Genomic DNA, 18980 nt, shown 5'->3' with positions numbered 1-18980 from the left:
GCCCACGTCTTAAAATTAGGTGTTCTGCAGGATACTCTTCTCCACCTTCTTCTTTCCTTTCATTATCTTACATTGGTTCTTGCGGTTTTAACTCTTCCCTCAATGCAGATGACTATCAAATTTGCATCACAACCCAGACTTCTCCAGATCTCCAGACTCTAATTGCATTTATACCTGGATGTTTCTATGGCAACTCCACTTCAACATAATATGTACAAACTATTTTTTTTCCCCCAAATCTGGGCTTTCTCCTCTATCCTCCATCTGAATTTTTAAAAAAGTTGGTCCATGCAGTTACTAACATTCAAGCCCACAGAGTCATTTTTAAATCCTTGCATATCTCACCTCCCACATCTGGTTGATCAAGTCATGTCTACCTTGGTGATGACTTGCATATCCTCCTCAGTCTCAACAACTGCCTTAGTTCAGACTCTAACTGTCCAACTGGGCTAAAATCTTCAAAGACCCACCTTTCTCTCAGTATTATGCTTTAGGCTAGGCAAACAAAGATCTGACTTCATGTAAGGTTTTTCTGAACTGAGGCTCCTGGGCTGTGTCTTCATAACTGCTCCATCTTTCATCTCTATGTCTTCCCATCTTGACTCTAAGTCAGTATGTCCAGACATCCCTGAGTATTGATCCTCCTTGTTCAACCTGCTCCAAGATCCGCCATTTTACAAGTTCTACCCATCAGCAGGCTCTCAAGCTAGACTATCCCAGACTCACAAACAGAGCAACACATGCATTATCTTTCGCCAAATCATCACCACAGCCTTAATTTTTTTTTTTTTTTTTTTTTTTTTTGTGAGGAGATCAGCCCTGAGCTAACATCCGCCAATCCTCCTCTTTTTTTTGCTGAGGAAGACGGCCCTGGGCTAACATCGGTGCCTATCTTCCTCCACTTTATATGGGATGCCACCACAGCATGGCTTACCAAGCAGTGAGTCCGTGCGCGCCCGGGATCCGAACCAGCGAACCCCGGGCCGCCGCAGCGGAACACGCGCACTTAACCGCTTGCGCCACCGGCACAGCCTTAATTTTTAATGTTACTTTTTTTTATGAACAGAACAATAATGTAGACATGCTTAGAAAATTTGGAAAATGCAAAACAAATACTACCACCAAATTCCACCAATTTTAATATTTGGCTAGATTTCTCTTTACTCTGGTTTCTGTATCTTTCTTAAAACAAAATTGGGATCACATGCTATAAATAATTTTGTGTATTAAATTATTTACTTTAGAGAATAACTGTTTTTCCATGCATTTAAAATATTCTTCAAAAATAGTTTCAGGGCACCATAGTATTCCATAATTAATATGTCTAGTCAATTTTTCAAAGTTCTCTTTTAATTCCCACAATAACCATCTTTACATTAAAATGTTTGTCAGTAATTTTATTTCTGTATGAAATATATCTGGAAGACGTATTACTTAGTCAAGGAGTATGAAATTTTTAAGTTCATGATCCCCATATCGTCAAATTGCTTTCCAGAAAAGCTGAACCAATTTACTCTTCGACTGGCAGAAGATAAGAGCACTCATTTGCCAACTGCAGAATTCTTAAAAGTGCTCTGGCTGCCTCCAGTATTTCCCATCTCTAATTCCTCTGCATTTCACAGGCAACATTCGGAAACAGAGCTGTGATCATAGGCATTCAAAAAAATCCCAATATTCCCTACTACCCACAGAGTAAAATTCAAACCTCTGAACCCGGCATCTGAGTCCTCCACAAACTGGTTGCAGCTTCCTTTTTTCTCCTCTTCCACTCCTCCCCTCTGCTCACCCTCCAGCCTAATTAGCAGTTCTGCTCCAAGCTACACTTAGAGTCACCTGGAGAAGCTTCATAAATATGTATATTAGAGTTCCAGTCCACACCAATTAAAGAAGAACCAGAAGCTGGCTTTTTTTTTTTAATTCTCCACCAGATGATTCTAATAGACAGCCAGGGTTTAAATTACCATAAGCTAGCCCATTTTTCCTTAAAGTGAAATAGAGACCCTGGGAGAACACTTGTCAAAAATACCAATTCTTGGACCTCACTTTAAGCATGCTAACTCAGACTCTTTAGAGCTGGAAATAAGGAATGTGCAATTTAACAAACCCGTAGGTTCTACGGTTTGAGAACTACACCCTAACCAAACCAAACCACTGCCATTTGCCTAACGAAGTGCCATATTTCTTAACTCAGTAACGTATGCCCTCTGTCCTTCATGCTTCAAGCTTACAGAGTCTGTTTTACCTTCCCTGATCCCCATCTCTCTCCCACCCTCCCCACCCCCACACTCAAATCATATCTTTTTGTATGTCCAGTTTAAATACTCATTCTTCCAATCAGGTTTACTTGTCCTAGCATTTTGTGTTTTCAGCGTTTATTGTTTATGTCTTTATTGTAATATTTCTTCTCTCCAGCCCTATATTGAACATAGTTGTAGAGAATTTAAGCTCCATTAATAGAATTGAATTTTTCATGTGTAGATACAATATCTGATTCATAAAAATATCTCCACAGTGTCTGGCACATTTTTCTACAAATAGTAGACCTATGTTAGATGTTTGAATTGAATAACCAATTATTCCTAGCTGCGCTCTCCTTGATAAAGAATTACCAAACATGGCTGCATGTTTTTGGCAAAGAGGGGCAATGCTGGAGAAGGTAATCTAGTTTTCTTTTTTATAAATCTTCAAATATCTAGTGATTTGGTAACCTAACTCAATCTGGTTTGCTCTGCTAAATCAAGTCAATTCTGTCTACCTAATAGTTTATGTATGTGCTCTTAGTGAAAGGCTCTACCCACGTTGTTAGCCATTTATTTAAACCATTAATTCTCTTACGCTGATTCCTTAGATATGCCAAAACACAGAAAAAGTTAGCAGAAGAGATTTGGAGTTTTCTCTGTTTCTCTAGTACATGAGCACAAGCGAAAGGATAAAGTGGGATCTGGTATTCCAGCAAGAAATCAAGTTCACTTAATGCACAGCCTCGCATTCTAAAGAAATGTATCTAAGAAGAAAGCCACTCCCCAACTTGGCTCCCTGAAGACCATGCCCAGATAAGAACTCTTTCATTAAGCTCTCCAAGGAACCCCGGCCACCCTTTTTACTGAACATCATTCACGTGGTATTTATTATGTTTTTCCCTGCCCTGTGGTGATTCATGGACATCTATCTCATCACCCCCACTTGACTTTAAACTCCTAAAATTAGGCACCAAGTGTTTTCCATGTTTATGTTTCTTATAGTGCCTATGATGTTACCTGGCACACCAACGGTATAGATAAATCCAAGATGAATGAGTAGATAAAGACAGTACATCAATTTTGTTGAACCACAGGTATGATGTAAGATTTTTCCTTTCAATTTACTTTTTCCAAACCATAAGCTATCCTCCATTTCAAGAGGAATTGTCATATCATAGAGGATGCATAGAGGAACAAAGAATGACTTTGTGACTATGGATAGAGAGGGGATAATTTATCTTCCCTTTTCCCTACGTAGACAGAGAAGGGAGGTTGTTGAGAGCATGTTTGAGTTGTGTGCACGGTACTTAAACACCCCATGTTTTAGTTTCCTCCTCTATAAACCGTGGACAAAATTTTTATCTACCTTATGGGGTTGTTGTGAAGATTAAATTAATATGGGTAAAAGTATCTAGTGAATGACACATGGTAAATAATTAATGGAATTGAATCTTTTTAATACTTTCTATCTGCCTTACTAAGACAAAAGGACACTGGGATGGGAATTTGTTTCTTCATAAACATTTGGTTCCAGAGAATAAAATCAGAGCATAAAGTATATAGTTGAATATTAAGGTGCACTGCTTGATAAGAGTTACAAACATATGTTGTGTAATTGTGTGAGATAAGTTGGATAACAGGGGGGATAGGTAGAATAATTGAAAGAAGCCTCCTCAGCATCATGTTTCAATTTAGGTTCTGACACTTGTCCGTTGTTTGAACTTGGATATCTACTCTACACAGATCACTCCGGGAGGAAAAACACTGATGTCTCTTTACCCCTTGGATAGATAGAGTTCTTCAGCCTGAGTCACCACCTGAGGGTAAATAACTGGCCTTAATAGATGGAACACAAAGACTGTGGCATCTGGGAACTCAAAGGCTGAGTGTCCATTGAAAGGAGGGTGTACAATTATAATTACATACCACAGGCAATCAAAAACTATCCAAATTCTGTGTTGTTTCTATTCCTATCTGTTCAGAACTTTTCTCTTGACACTTCAGAGGGTGGTTCATGAAAGGCAGGAAAACAAGGTAAATTGCCTTTAAATGTTTCAGATAGCCATGTGACAATGAAACTAAAGTTTCGAAGAAGCAACTCAACAACTAAAAATGCATTGAAAACTAGAAAAATACATTGGGAAAATGTAGGTCAAACTATCTGTGGTGGTAAAAACTATTGTTCCTGAATGTATTAGGTTGAACCACACAAAATTTTCAACATCAGACAGTCTAATTTATAGAAATGACAATTTCATATGTTTTAAGCCAACAAAAATGAAGAAATTATCACTCTTTTAAGGAGGGATGGCTTAGTGATATTTTGTGTAGTTTATATGAGGAATTATAATGATGAAAAATCATCATTTTCCTATTAGGTTTATATTGGAGGAACCAAGATATATGAAAGAAAAAGGAAACAAGAAGCACACGTGAGGAGAAAAATCACAACTGAGCTCCTTTTTATAGAGGCGAAAGAGTAGAAAAATTGTGCTGTAGATACAAATGGTGTCATGAAGAGGAAGAATCTTACCTATGTATAAAAGATTAATTTGAGTTTGTGCACTCAAAAAAGTTTTCTGCATAGCAATGCTCTATAAATTCTCCCGCTGACTTTGATAATGACAGTGTTAGGTAACAAATCTTGCAGTTGCATGTCCCCACTTTCTCTCTGGAATAATTCATCACTGGGGATTGGAAATAAATGCCAGAAATCAATCTGGACTTGGTAAAGGCAGAAGCTCCTCTTCTAGCATTCTACAGAGGAGAAGTAAACAGGGAAGACTTTGTAAAATTAGTATCTTCTGAACTTTATGAAGCAGGAGTATCATAAGGTCTTACAGTTTCATGCTCTTAGCTGAGAAGACTCATTATAATCTAAATAAAGAGCTAGGACTACGAAGGAAGTGGTGGAAGTCAAGAACCCATGATACACTTCAAAGTGGGTTAAAAGACTTAGTAATAGAATAGAGTTGAGGGATAACCTTTAGGAAACATGAAAAGATAAGACCAAGGAGGTTGGTCTAGGACATGAGAGAGAAAACGTGAATTGAGACACAAATGGGATATTTATAAAGAGAAATATAAAGAAAATAATAGTTAAAATTGCATTTAAATTTGAAAGGATAGAGGCACATCCAAGGAGAAGAGGTGTAAATAAGATCACAGTTTGGGAGTCTTTCGTACAGAGAAAATACTGGAATGGGAATTCAGTTTTTTCTTCTTTGTCAATGCCAACAAACTAGTTGTATCTGCCTTGAGCCTTATGTTGAGAAAGAGTCCACAGCTGGACTCAGCAGGAAAGACTCTCGGGTCAGTCAGCAACGTCAATCATGATTTGGAGGCAAGTGTGACATCAAGGACCTCATGAAAGAGAAACACAGATGGTGCTGAGCTAATTGGGCAGAGAGGTGGAAGGAGAGAAGAGCTGCATGATGAGCACAGAGCCTCAGTATTGCCCAGATTTGGGTGTGAGAAGGAATTGGGCTAGGCCAGAAATAGAGATTTGGGGAGAAATTTAGGGAAGTACAGAGTCATAGAAACCAAGGAGGAGAAAAGGCCATAAACGAGGTTATAGCCAACATAATCACATTCTGCAAAGCAGTAAGAAGAACGTGGGTGAGAGCAGTCCCTAGACCGGGCAATGACAAGTTTCTGTGCATCTTGGGAAAGACTGCATCGTTTCAGGGAATGATGAAATGAACCACAGTGAGGAATTATAGTCAATTTTTATGTACCACACAATTAAAGAATTAAGTTACCTCTTAGCCTCCACTTTCTGGGATAATTTATCACTGTTTGTTACTAAAACCAGATCATTAGTTTGGATAACACAAACCTTAGAGGGAAAAAAAGTACTCTAAGGTTTAATTATTAAAAATTGAATTAAAGTGTTTTTCAACCTTATTTTAAAATTATGGTTTAGAACTCACATGAATGCAATTTTCAGATATGGTATTATTTTTTTATTCTAAAGATTAACCCAAATTCACATTAAATTAAGAAAATTAAATCCTATAGAAGAACTTTCTTATAAGAGTCACATTTACACAGAATCAGATATGTTCTTGCAGTCTTTAATTAGTGCATAAGTACCTCTTTACCCTAGGTAGACAGAGTGGGGAGGTTGTGGAGAGCATATTGCAATTGTAAACAAGATACGCAACTAATCCATGTTTTAGTTTCCTCTTCTATAAATTGTGGACAAAAAGGAAAAAGAAAAAGAATATGTCGAGGAAGATGTCAAGGTCCACCATCTATCTGACTTACAAAGGCACCCTGGCTAAAAATAAACCATTCCAGAAAAGAAGCCCTCATTTCCTCCACCGTGATGTTGAGGTGTCTGTTGAGACACCCTCATTAAATTAAGAAACGGGAGTTGTCAGTGCCCTCTGGCCCTTTAAAACCACTGACATTCTGACTCACTAAGGCACTATGGAAATCAGAATAGAACACACGACAGCTGAGAGCACCCAGGACGCTGGCAGTTGGAAGAGTGATGGAGGACAAGCAGGACTTCAAGGACGGGAAAAAGAAAGAAGCACTTGAAGAAAGAAAGAAACGCTAAGTTGACGTGGAGGGAAGAAAAGGAGATTGGTAAGAAGAGTAAGTTAAAAGTAACAGAATTTTTTATTTGACCTCTACAACAACAACAACAACAAAGGAGAAAAAAGAGCCATTTCTGAGGTTTGTTGATAAGAGAAAAAACAAAGAATCAAAACCAGTTAGTTCAAAGGTTTACCTTTATTATCCAAGTAACACTATTAACTTTTAGTGTACTGAGTAAAGGTTAAATAAGCCAATTAGTATTTAAGAGATCCCCAGATTTTTAAAAAATTTTATTGACTAGTTAAATTTTTAAAAGAAACAGGGGGAATTACCATAAAAATAGCATTTTTTACATTTGACTAATCAAGGACAATCTGTAATCACCATTACATAAATGAAAAGATATTTTATTGTGATGCCAATGCTACTGTCAGTGACTGTCAGCAAATATATCCCTCTCTCTCTCTCTCCCCCCTACCCCCGTGTGTGTGTCTGTGTGTGTGTCAGTGTGTGTTATGTGATTCAAGGATGGGGGCTGAGAAAAAATGTACTATAAATTGAAGGAGAAAATAATAATGTAAACAGAAACAGAGTGAACTTACTCTAGATTAAGTTCTCTCTTCTCGCCACTCCCCAGTTCACTGGAGAGTTTTTTCCTAGAATATGAGTGTTAGTTATTTCCTTGTAAACCTAAAAAAAAAACTCTATAATTTGAGTCTTGTTTTAACATTCTCTTTCATTTCAAAGACATTATTTATTGATAATACTGGGAAGGGATTTTGCTATTCAGTAGCATTTGACAAATGAGTAAACTCTTTTTTTCAGAAGAAATGAAAATTAGAGTTCATCACTGAAGAGGTATCCTGATAATGTAAATATTGTGATAAGCTAAAAACTGGAATCATCTAGCAGAATAACTAGGACTCATCATGTCCTTCCCAGTCCACACTCGAAAGACGAGCAGAAGAACTTTTCCATTGGAATCTCTTCTAATGCCACAAGTGCCACGTAGCAATTACTTGCATTTTCAGGAAGAGAAGCAAAGACTACAGCTGAAAAAATTCCTTCTCCATAGGATGTTTCTAGTGGCCAAGATAACAGCAGACACAGAAAAAAAACATATTGCTGAATACTATGAACAAGTGTTTCAGTCAATTTTGAAACATCACCTAGGAGAAGCAGTGACAGGATTATTGCTCCTATATCCCACTTCCATTTTGCATATCCTTGAGTCCTGCAATGGTACTCTTTACCAAATTCTCTTAGATTATCTTAACCGTGAAAAGAATGAAACAGAATTTTTTATCCAAGGAATGAAAATTATAGTCGTGTCCCATAACATCCCAACAAGGCTCTTCATGCAATGGCATGTTTCAGTAATAAAAGTGCCAGTAATGTATCTCGATGACGTGACACAGTCACAGTCCCTAGAAGAGGTCATCACAGAGTTTCTCACCCAAACTCATAAACTGGCACTCCATCTTTTTAAGACTGTTAAAGTGGGCACCAAAGGACCAGGCGATAACTTGCACCAGGCTGTACCGGAATTACTCCTCCCAGAACAAATAATAAAGTACTTATGCAAATCTGAAGAATTCATGGACACAGAGACTTTCATAAACATGTATAATAAACCCATACATATCACTTCAGATTCTGAGGTGGTATGGCCCGCTCCCTCCCGTTTCTAGGATTAAGAGTGGTGATGTGGTCGATGTGGTCAAATCTCTTAAGAAATTTATGCTGCTTAGATAAAAGGAAAATATCTCTAAAGTTACTCTTTTCTTTAAAAAAGAAACAGAACACCACAATATATACAAAGGTAACATACTAATCTTTACAGAGTATGTTAAGCTAAACTTGAATATCTGTTCTGACATTAAGTTCAATACATTATTTTAACAGATGAAGGGGTTTAATAAGTTCTCAAATGTTAACATCATTTTGATAGAATGACAATTTTTTAAAGAAAAGTATGGATGAAAAACGACAAACACTTGATTCAGATTCTCATTCCTTCTCTCAAGTCAGTGTTTGGCTGTCACCACACAGTACTGTGTTCTGCGAGTACAGAATTTAGGGGAAAAATATTATTCTTGAGTTTCTTGCAACATAAGGGTAGAGGCAAGTATGTGTAAAAGTAAATATGACAATATAATATAATATGATCATTATTATCATAGTAGTATGTAGGAAAGACTTTAAGAGCACAAGTGAAGGAGCAATCTCTGTATGGATCCTGATTTCAAACAGTAAAACTTAAACTTTGAAAATAGTTCCAAAGCTCACATATTCTGGACAACATAATCAAGAATATTGAGGCCATTATAAAGCTCAAGAACACAATATCTTTTTGAAATGACCAGAAAATATACTGTCAGAAGGCATTGTACTCTTTCATGCAAAATCATTTATTGAGCACCCTTCACATGACAGACATTTGCCAGGTGCTAGGGATGTGTCAGGGTACACAGAAGACATGATTGCCACTCGTAAAATTTATTTATAAATATTCCATGTAAGATAAACCAATTGGTTATGTTTTCAATTTACTTCCTGTAAGGCAATTAATTATATGCAATTTCTATGTGACCTATTTCAAGTTGGTCTCTCCCTTCCTTTACCCAGGATTAATGCTTTTTTTGCATTATTTTAAATTTTCTAGTTCCTTTACACAATTAAATGACATTAATATTTTGACTGCTTCAAGGATACTTATCCAAAATTACTTCAATATCTTATGAAACAGACTTTGGATTTAATGGAGGAAATACTGTTATATCATTTTAGTTTCATTTTATCTCAGTATGCACCTCAAATTTGTGATATGCAGATAATTTGTTATCATTTGTTTCACCTCAGAATCAAATTTCAGGAAAAATAATTCCTATTTTTAAATTTTATAATATATATTTAAATACAGAATGGCATTTTTCACTTTTAGCTGAACTTGAAGTTCTGCTCATTTAAATTTAGTGACAGAAAGAGAAAAAAACAGATAAAATGAGAAGTAACTCTTCTGGTTAAGAAACAGTATATAATTTACAAACATTTTATCAATTTAGTAAATATTAAACACCTAATACTAATCGGCAATGTGCTATTTACTCTGAACTGTAAGAAAAACACAGGCACCCATCAATAGTAAATGTTTAGTGACAAAATGAGTCAAAGTAAGAGTAAATGCTTTCCAGGCTCCCCCTGCCCCTCACAAAAAGAGAAAACATTTGATGAAGAAGTAAGTCTTGGTCTAGGCTTTGAGTGGATGTGACAGGAGGTCTGAGAGGGCATACGAGCATATTTAAGAGAACAGAGAACAAGCAGAAGCAGGAAAGAGAAAACGAGCAATAGATGTTTAGCAAAGAATCCCTTTAGCAGAGTAAATTTTGTTTGGGAACAGTATTTTCTAAAGTTAGCTAGTGAATAGAGGTACATTTTATAAGTAAAATTACATATCTAAAAGAATGCCCATTATAAACATTATATTTTCCCAAAATGGCCATTGCATTATATCCCATCCCAGATGCTCTTCTTTCAATGTGACCTTAACATTTCTCCCATCACATGGTAGCTTTTCAATCCTCTCCCCTTGAAATCAGGCAGACTTTTGTGACTGCCTCAACCAACAGGGTACAACAGAAGTGATCCCATGTGACCTCCAGGTCATAGAAATGCCATGCACTTTGCCTTTATCACTGGAATGCTAGCTCTCAGAACCGAAATAATACGCTGTGAGCAATCCAAGCAGTTTTCCAGATGACACCCCAGCTGAGGTCCCAGCCAACAGGCAGTATCACCACTAGACATTGAGTGAGTGAACCTTCAGGTGACTCCAGACTCCAGCCTTCCAGTCAACCCTGGATATCAAGCCAGCCCAGCTGACACCATGTGGAGCAGTGAAGTAGAGATAAGCTATTCCCACTGAGCCCTGTCCAATGCAGATCTGTGAACAACATAAATGATTATTGTTGATTTAAGCCACTAAATTTTGGGTGGATGATTATGCAGCACTCTGGAACAATATAGGTAACAGGAATAATTATATATATATATATAATTTCATATCATTTATTCATTCATCTATGCAACTAATATTTACTAAATATCTCCTGGTAAATATCTACTAATGGGCCAAGCACTGCACCTGTCACTGGGTATACAAGCAGCAGTAAGGTGTGTATCCTCCACACCGCCTGGCACAGATCTTTTATTGGTCTATAATAGTTCCTGGTGTGAGAAATATTGATAGAAAATTAATTCTTTAAGCCAAAGAAAAACATTAAAAATCTGAGTCATTTTTGGAGGAAATTAAAGAAAATATCTAAATGAAAATATCACTGATTTACTTAGTATACTGTTATTTTGCACTTAAAGGATTCATGAAGTGTCAACTGTGAAAATAACTGGAAAATAAGCATAAAGTGACAATAAATTAAACTTCTTACATAGTTATTTATTTATTTTAGTGAACACACTAGAATGAGTTTATTCAAGTGAAAGTTTCGCTTCCTAGTAGTCACTTTAGGAGGGTTTATACTTATTCCAGTGACAACATCATTGTGGAAAACATTTTGTGACTCTTTTATGGCTGATGAATTAAGGAGGTTTATAAATCAAAGGGAATTTAAATATTTTAGTTACATCTAGTTTTTTGATCCTCAAATAATATTACTCCCACTTGATTGGTGAGCTTAATATTCAATCATCATTCGTAGAAATGTTTGTTTTTTTAAATATTACATTCACTCTCAAAGGAAGATCTGTTGTCACCGAACATATTAAAAGGATGTGACACCGCCTCTAAGAGAAAACACAAATATATTTTCAGTAACAATCGCATTATTGAGATTCCTATATAGCTCACTAATATTATGTCTTTAAAGGGGATAACTCATTTAGCTGTGTATGTTTGGGTATATTTGATAAAATGCAGAAATATTATATTCATACCTTACAAATGTAATTTAATTTGATCAAGTCCAAAAATTTGACTCATTAAATCTTTGAAAGCCTTACAAGGTAATCCCCAACCCAATGAGAGTTATAGTTTCCCTACAATAAAATTTTACATAAAATCAGAGTACAGAAGTTGACCCAAACAAAAAATTAGTATTTTAACTGTGAACATATAACATTCAATGTTCATATAACAAAGAACATACAACTTACAACATATACTCATATATGATCAATTAACATGTAATATTTAAATGGTGTGGCCAGTGCCTTTTGTTTTGATGTGGATATCTTTACAATGGACTGGCATGCTGATGATCTTATGCTTGTTTCAGAGTAACCAAGGACTTTCAGGGAGGTTATACTTTTCTGAAGGATAACTGAAATAATGTTATTTGGAAGGAAAAACCCTCCCAAGGTGAATTTAAAAATTCTACTGTCTTTATTTTAATTAAAGAGGCAGGCATCTGTATTACTTCGTGGAGAATTATTGCTTAATACAGATAGATTTTTCCATTCAGTAAATTTATCATGACTTTAGCAAAAAAAAAAAAAAAAAAACACATTTAAGCTCAGTTAGACCTATCTCTAGCAGGAGAATGCCCCCAACTTCCATGAGGAAGTAAAAATGAGACAGCCTATCACCAAATTCATATAGCAAAGTACTTTTAGATTATTTCAAATTGTAGAAAATGACAATTAGAATGAGAGTTCTCCCCCTTGTGGTCAATTATGTAAATTTCCAGATTACCTACTGATAGGACTTACATGATAAATACAGTGCCCAGTTTTTAAAAGAATATAAAGAGAACCTCCAAAGGTACCTTTCAAATATCTGGTCTACTCCCCTTGTTTTACAGATAAAGATTCTGCGACCCAAAGACATTAAGTGTTTTTGCCAAAGGAAAAGCAAGAGTTGATAACAGTAGTCCCCTATTTCCACATCACCACTTTACATGATTAATTGTGGTCAGGGTTAGGGGTCTGGATTTAATTCTGAGTGTTAATACCCCTCTTGTGCTCCAATCCTCACACAGTGCCTTCTGGAGACGTCCCACTGGATTTCCACAAGCATCTCCATCACCACAGGCTCTAGATAGAAGCCAGCACTATTCCTTCAATCTGCTCCCCCACTTTCACTCTCTATTGCTGTAAAATGGACCACTCTCCACACAGTTGCCAAGTCAGAAACTTGAATGTTGTCCTTATTTCCTCCCTTCCTTTTTATCACCGATAGCCAATCAATCCAAGCCCCACTCATCTTCCCACCATACCTATAGTAAGTATTTCTAGTGTCTGGCCTTGTCTCTGTGCCCCCTTAGGGATCTCCCTCACTCCAGTCATCTCTGCCTCCTCTCTCTCTTTCTCGTCTATATAATATTCTATCAAAGTTAAAGGCAGTATAGCCCAAGGTTTAAGAGAACCACCTCTGGTATCAAATTGCTGTACTGAAACCTGGTTCTGCAACTTTGTAGAGCTGTAATTTGTTTCTTTACCTTTCTGCACCTCAGTTTTCTCATCTACAAAATGAGTGTAATAACAATATCTACATTATAGGGCTGGTTATGAGTGTTTAATGAAATAATGGTGTAAAGATCCTGGCATACAGTAAGCACTCAATAAATATTATTCCCCTAATCAAAATTCTTCAATGGCTTCCATTTCACCTCCAGGATAAAAAGCAAAATTCTATCATCATCTGCAAACCCTTGATTCTCTGTTCCCTGCTTACCTAGATACCCAGCCTCATCTTGTGCCCACTATTCTCTCTCTTCACACTTTGTTCTCTGACAGTTTCCTAATATTTCCAAGCTCCTCCCCTTTAATTTCCTTCCTGAGTTCTCTTAGCAAAATTCTGCTTATCAATCAAATTTTATTTCCTCTGTGAAGCCTGGCAAAGTCAAGAAACCCTTTTCTGCCCTCATTGTAAGTGGTACTCAACCATATTCTAGCAATTCTCCTGTCATATTGCTGTTGTATATTTTCACATTCATTTCCCCACCAGCAACTTGTAAGCAATTACCATGGGATTTTTTGGTATTTGTATCTTTAGTGCCTCATTTAAAAAGAGAGTCATTTAAAATATCTGTAATAATTTCTCCTTAATGTTAATTTTACTTTTATTAAAATGGTTGAGAAATTTCATTATATTAAAATGTTCCTATATTGTTGATCAGGTTTTGGCCATCGTCCATGAAGTTCTTTAAAACAGCAAGTCAAAATATAATGGTTGCACCTTGTCTGAAGTCTTAAGTTTCACCCACATAGTAATTTCTTCCACTCTAATTTGTAAGGATACCAAGAATATATTCTGCAAGTGATTCAGTCGAACTTTTATATGTATATATTACTACTCACTGAGCCAAGTATAGAAACTTATTCTCAATTCATTGGATTAAAAATACTCTTCTGTTGGAGCATCTGAGCAAGCGATTAGTAAGGTACACAACATTTATTCCACATTTAAAGATTATTTCTATGTGTTCTGCAATACCCTGTTTCGCCAGCCACTCTTATCTGTTCTTTGAGATGTATGCTTGATAAGACTAATATTTATCTATATTTGCTTAGGTTATTATAAAAGTATAAATTTGATTCCATTTTAATTATATAGTTCACATTTCTGATCTGTTTTTAAAATACTAAGCCATTTTTAAAGACGCTATTTAAAAAACTGCATTAAATGTAAAGCCTTGATTTATGGAGGAAGAAGTAAATGTCTGAGTATTGAACATATTTACTTTTTACCAAATACGCTCTAGTGTAATGACCTCCTCAGGGATCTCTCTCTCACTCAAGTCTCACCTTCCTCCTCTCTCTCTTCCAAGTTTATACAACACTGCTTTATGCAAGCAAAAGTAATATAATATTCTACAAGAAGGTTTATTTTATCATGGATAAAAACTACATACCTTGTAATATTTCAACTCTTTGACTCTTCACTTTCTAGCCTATACAGTGACAATTCTTGAGCACATACTCCGTCCCAGCCAAAATCAAAATGAAAAAGTGAAAAGCTCATTGAAGTGAGATGACTACCCTTGTTATGTACTCTATTACTAACTCATTATGCGCTCTTGAACATGTAATTTATTCCTTTTGGGATCTCTGCTCATCTACATCGTGAACTCTATAAACATCATAAAGAAATCCATGAAGCCCTTGAACTGTTATCCAAAAATATGTCTGAAAGGAAAGACTACACTGTCTTAACAATCAGGCAGGCAGACGACAGGATTAAGGTGTTTTAAATAAAATTGTGAAGCCTAATGTCTGAATGTATGACTAATGCACCCTATCAGAGAATACTTGGGGGCAATACAAACATTTTCCTTTAAAAAATTCATCCTGACTGCATCCATTTTAGTGCAGAGATGGATGGGAAACTGAAAAGCCGGAAATCTATATATTAGACTATGACATCTAAATAGCAAGTTTGGTAGTACTGTGGCGTCAGAAGAAACAGTGAAGAGTGGAGCATTTCTCTTTAAGGCTGATGGGAAGCCATTAAAGATTTTAAGCGGGGCATAATCAGATTGGTTTGGCTGCTGAGTGGAGAATGGACTGGCAGAGGACATGTTCGTGCAGACACCCTCCTTAGTAAGTTGTTACAAATTTCCTGGCAGAAGATGATAATAGCTTGAACCAGATTAAAGACTGTGGAAATGCTTAGATCCAATTTGAGAGGCAATCAGGAGGTAAATAAACATAGGTTATGAGGGAAAGAAAGGTGTCAAATATATTAGGTTTCTAGTTTTTCCAGCAAGATGGTACCATTCCCAAAGTAAGAAATATACAAGGAGTACGGAGTTTGTAGGGGAAGACTGTGTTTTCAATTACTGACATATTATAGCTATAGCATCAAACTGGAATAACTTTTGCTTGATATTTCCATTATCAGTATCTTTGGATGAGGTATAGAGCACATGCATTATATTAAATCTCGTACTTTGTTGAAATGGCTAAGTACTAATACGTATTTTCTGATATACACAAGTAACTTTTAGGAAAGAAAAGTGAAAACAGTTTGATAAGTTAAAATAAATTAAGCTAAAGGAGAAATTGTCCCAAAGATTATCCTGAGTCTGATATGCACCATCACAGCTCCCCTTAATCTTATATCTGTATTCAGTGGAGCCAAAAATAAAATCAGCACAGCTTATTGAGCTTAGTGCCTTCCCCTAGTCAAATAAAAGTCATTCAAAACATTAACTCGATAATTATTTGTTGATTGCCTCCTGTATGTATAGTCATGTGTTAGGGGCCATGTAAGACAAAAACATATAAAAGGCTCCATAGTGCCTCCCCAAACTCATTGTATATCATTTATTCCATTTGCAATAAAATTTAGGTGAAAAGGTGTCCTTTGGCATTATATTGAAATGGCTTATCCCCTGTTTCTCTCAATTGGTCATGGGACAACATGACGCACATTGAATTTTATTCTCTCTCTGCATTTAGTAATGAACTGAAAAACTGTGTCAGGCACTGTGTCAAGCATGGCGGCTCGGGGGTGCAATGCAATCGTGAGCAAATAAGCATAATTTCTACTTGAGAGTGTATACAGTCTCTGCCTCTCTATCCTAGACACATAAAAGAAAATTAAACAATTATAATAATTGTTATCATCATGGATATACAAGTTGCAATAGTTTCCTAACTTTATCTAGTTTAGAGGATTAGGGGATGCCTTTGAGGGAAGAAAGATACAAGGATTTCTGAAAGTTAAATAGAAGTGAGCCAAAAAACAGGCAAGGAGTAGGAGGGGAATGTTCCTGGCATAGGATATATATATACTCTAGCAGAGGGATGTTCTAAAACCAAAGGCAAGAAGAGCCATACTGTGCCGGAAGAACTAAAAGAATTTCAATAAGGCAGGACTTGAAATACAAAGGGAAATCATAAGAGATGAGACTGGATAGCTAAGCATGGGACCAGATTATGCAATATATCCAGTTGGATATGTTGTCCTGAAGCTCTCTCTTTTGTGTGAGATTAAACATCCATGGGGCCAGATTATGCAGCATAAGCTACAAAAGTACCATGATTTCATCTCAAGTGAAATGGAACACAGTCATGTTTTGATCAGAGAAATGCCATGATTAGAGATGCATTATAGAAGGACCATTTTGAATTGGGAGAAGAGAGTGGAAGAGAACTAGGTAACTAGATTGGATATACTAGTTAGGAGGCTATTACAGTGATCAGGGGAAAAGATGACAGGGAGTCTGTACAAAGATAATGACAATAAGAATAGTAAGAGGTGGCAAAAATCAAGAGATATGTCAGACATCTTGGGATTTGATTGAAAGTGCAGAGTGTGAAGGAGAGAAAGGACGAAATACTTGGCAGGAGAGAGTGCCATTCCCTGAGACAGACAACCCTGGAAGAGGAGCAGGTTGGGGATATTCAGGGAGATGAAGTTTTCTGTTTTGAACATGCTGAATTTGAGGTGTCAGAAACATCAATGTTAGGGGCTGGCCCCGTGGCCTAGCGGTTAAGTGCGCGTGCTCCGCTGCTGGCAACCCAGGTTCGGATCCCGGGCGCACACCGAGGCACCGCTTGTCAGGCCATGCTGTGGCAGCGTCCCATATAAAGTGGAGGAAGAAGGGCACAGATGTTAGCCCAGGGCCAGTCTTCCTCAGCAAAAAGAGGAGGATTGGCATGGTTGTTAGCTCAGGGGTGATCTTCCTCCCAAAAAATAAATAAATAAATAAGTCAAATTCAGATGCTGTGAAAAAAAAAAAAAAGAAACATCAATGTTAAACTACCCGGTAGAGAGTGGGATATATTGCCCTGAAGCTCAGGAGATGGGTCTGGTATGGAGATGGAGATTTGGAAATCACTGTAGATGACAACTGAGGATTCAGGAGTAGTGCTATCACCTAACATAAGAATACATAGTGAACAGAGAAGACAGCCTACTTCAAAACTCTGAGGAAAGTGAAAGACAGAAGAACAGGGACCTACAAAGAAGTCTAAGAAGACATTATTTAATTCAAATTGCCCAGGAACAGAGAAAGAAAAGCAGATGAGGGCAGTGTCATGGAAGCCACAACATTTCCTAAAGAAGAGAGTACTCAACAGCATCAATTGCTGTCTCAAAGTCAGGTAAGAAAAGGACGAAAAAGAGGCCGGCTCGGTGGCATAGTGGTTAAGTTTGTGTGCTCTGCTTTGGTGGCCCAGATTTGCGGGTTCAGATCCCAGGCACAGACCTACACATCGCTCATCAAGCCATGATGTGGTGGCATCCCGCATACAAAATAGAAGAAGATTGGCACAGCTGTTAGCTCGGCGACAATCTTCCTCAAGCAAAAAGAGGAAGATTGGCAACAGATCTTAGCTCAGGGTCAATCTCCCTCACCAAAAAAAAAAAAAAAAAAAAAAAGTAAAGGACTAAAAAGTAGATTTAATGAGCAGGAGGCCATTGGGTCTTGGAAAGAGTGACTTAGTGTAGTGGAGGCAGAAGCAGGATGCACTAGGTTGAGGAGTGAGGGTTGGATGAGGAAATAGAACAAGTATAAACAATTTTTCTAAAAGCTTAGCTGTTGGTTAGTTAGTGAATTTCCAGAGTCCATTTGGGAATGTAAAGGTCCCTTTTAAGATTCTAAAATTTTTACTAAAAAGAAGACCACCAATTTATTTTGGTTTCAAGGAAGGAATCTGTTCTTTTATGTGAGATTAAACATCCAATCACGGCCCAAGGGGAAAAGAGCTCTATCCACTTTCAAATGGCAAAGATATGGTCTTGTACCTTAAAGATCCTCAAGTGACTATTTGTACAGCTCTGGAAAAGAAAGGTTACTCAGTAAACATTTGTTTAGATAAATAATTGCACTTATCTCTAGAAGAAATCTAGCTGTGTAGAAAGTGACTTTAGAATATGTGTGAGCTCTGATGTTACAGCTCGAACTTTGGGTTATTCCATTGGTACTTCCATGGTAAACTTTTATAGTTAATTGCAGATTATGTCATGTGCTTTATCTACTTTGTGGAATAACCACACTGCATTTGTAAATTTTGCTCTGAAATCTGGCCCTTATCCAGATTGCTTCCTTCTTTGCCCAGTCAGGACATGCTAGGAAATTGCAAATTACAATCAAATCTCAATTTTCCAAACTAATGATTTTAAAGAGCGATAATGCATAATCCAAAATGATGGTGAATTCATGAACCATTTATTTCTGTAATGTATATTCATTAAACTTGACTATAAGTACATCTTATGTGGCATTC

The 18980-nt window shown here is 36.8% G+C and overlaps 2 protein-coding genes across 2 annotated transcripts in view; one reads left to right on the top strand and one right to left on the bottom strand.

Moving 5' to 3' along the window:
- Positions 1-18980, bottom strand: part of ZNF804B (zinc finger protein 804B) — a 508035-nt gene that overhangs the window by 467247 nt on the left and 21808 nt on the right.
- TEX47 (testis expressed 47) lies at positions 7718-8479 on the top strand. The gene has a single exon (XM_058525064.1). It carries the CDS (start codon positions 7718-7720, stop codon positions 8477-8479), a length of 762 nt encoding a protein of 253 aa, XP_058381047.1.

Source organism: Diceros bicornis, chromosome 3 (assembly GCF_020826845.1).
Source record: "Diceros bicornis minor isolate mBicDic1 chromosome 3, mDicBic1.mat.cur, whole genome shotgun sequence".
NCBI lineage: Eukaryota > Metazoa > Chordata > Mammalia > Perissodactyla > Rhinocerotidae > Diceros > Diceros bicornis.
The sequence above is the reverse complement of the archived record's forward strand: the minus strand, read 5'-3'. Positions and strand labels throughout refer to the sequence as shown.

Excerpts from the sequence above, each read along its gene's own strand:
- TEX47 (XM_058525064.1), top strand. The coding sequence starts at position 7,718 with ATGTCCTTCCCAGTCCACACTCGAAAGACGAGCAGAAGAACTTTTCCA.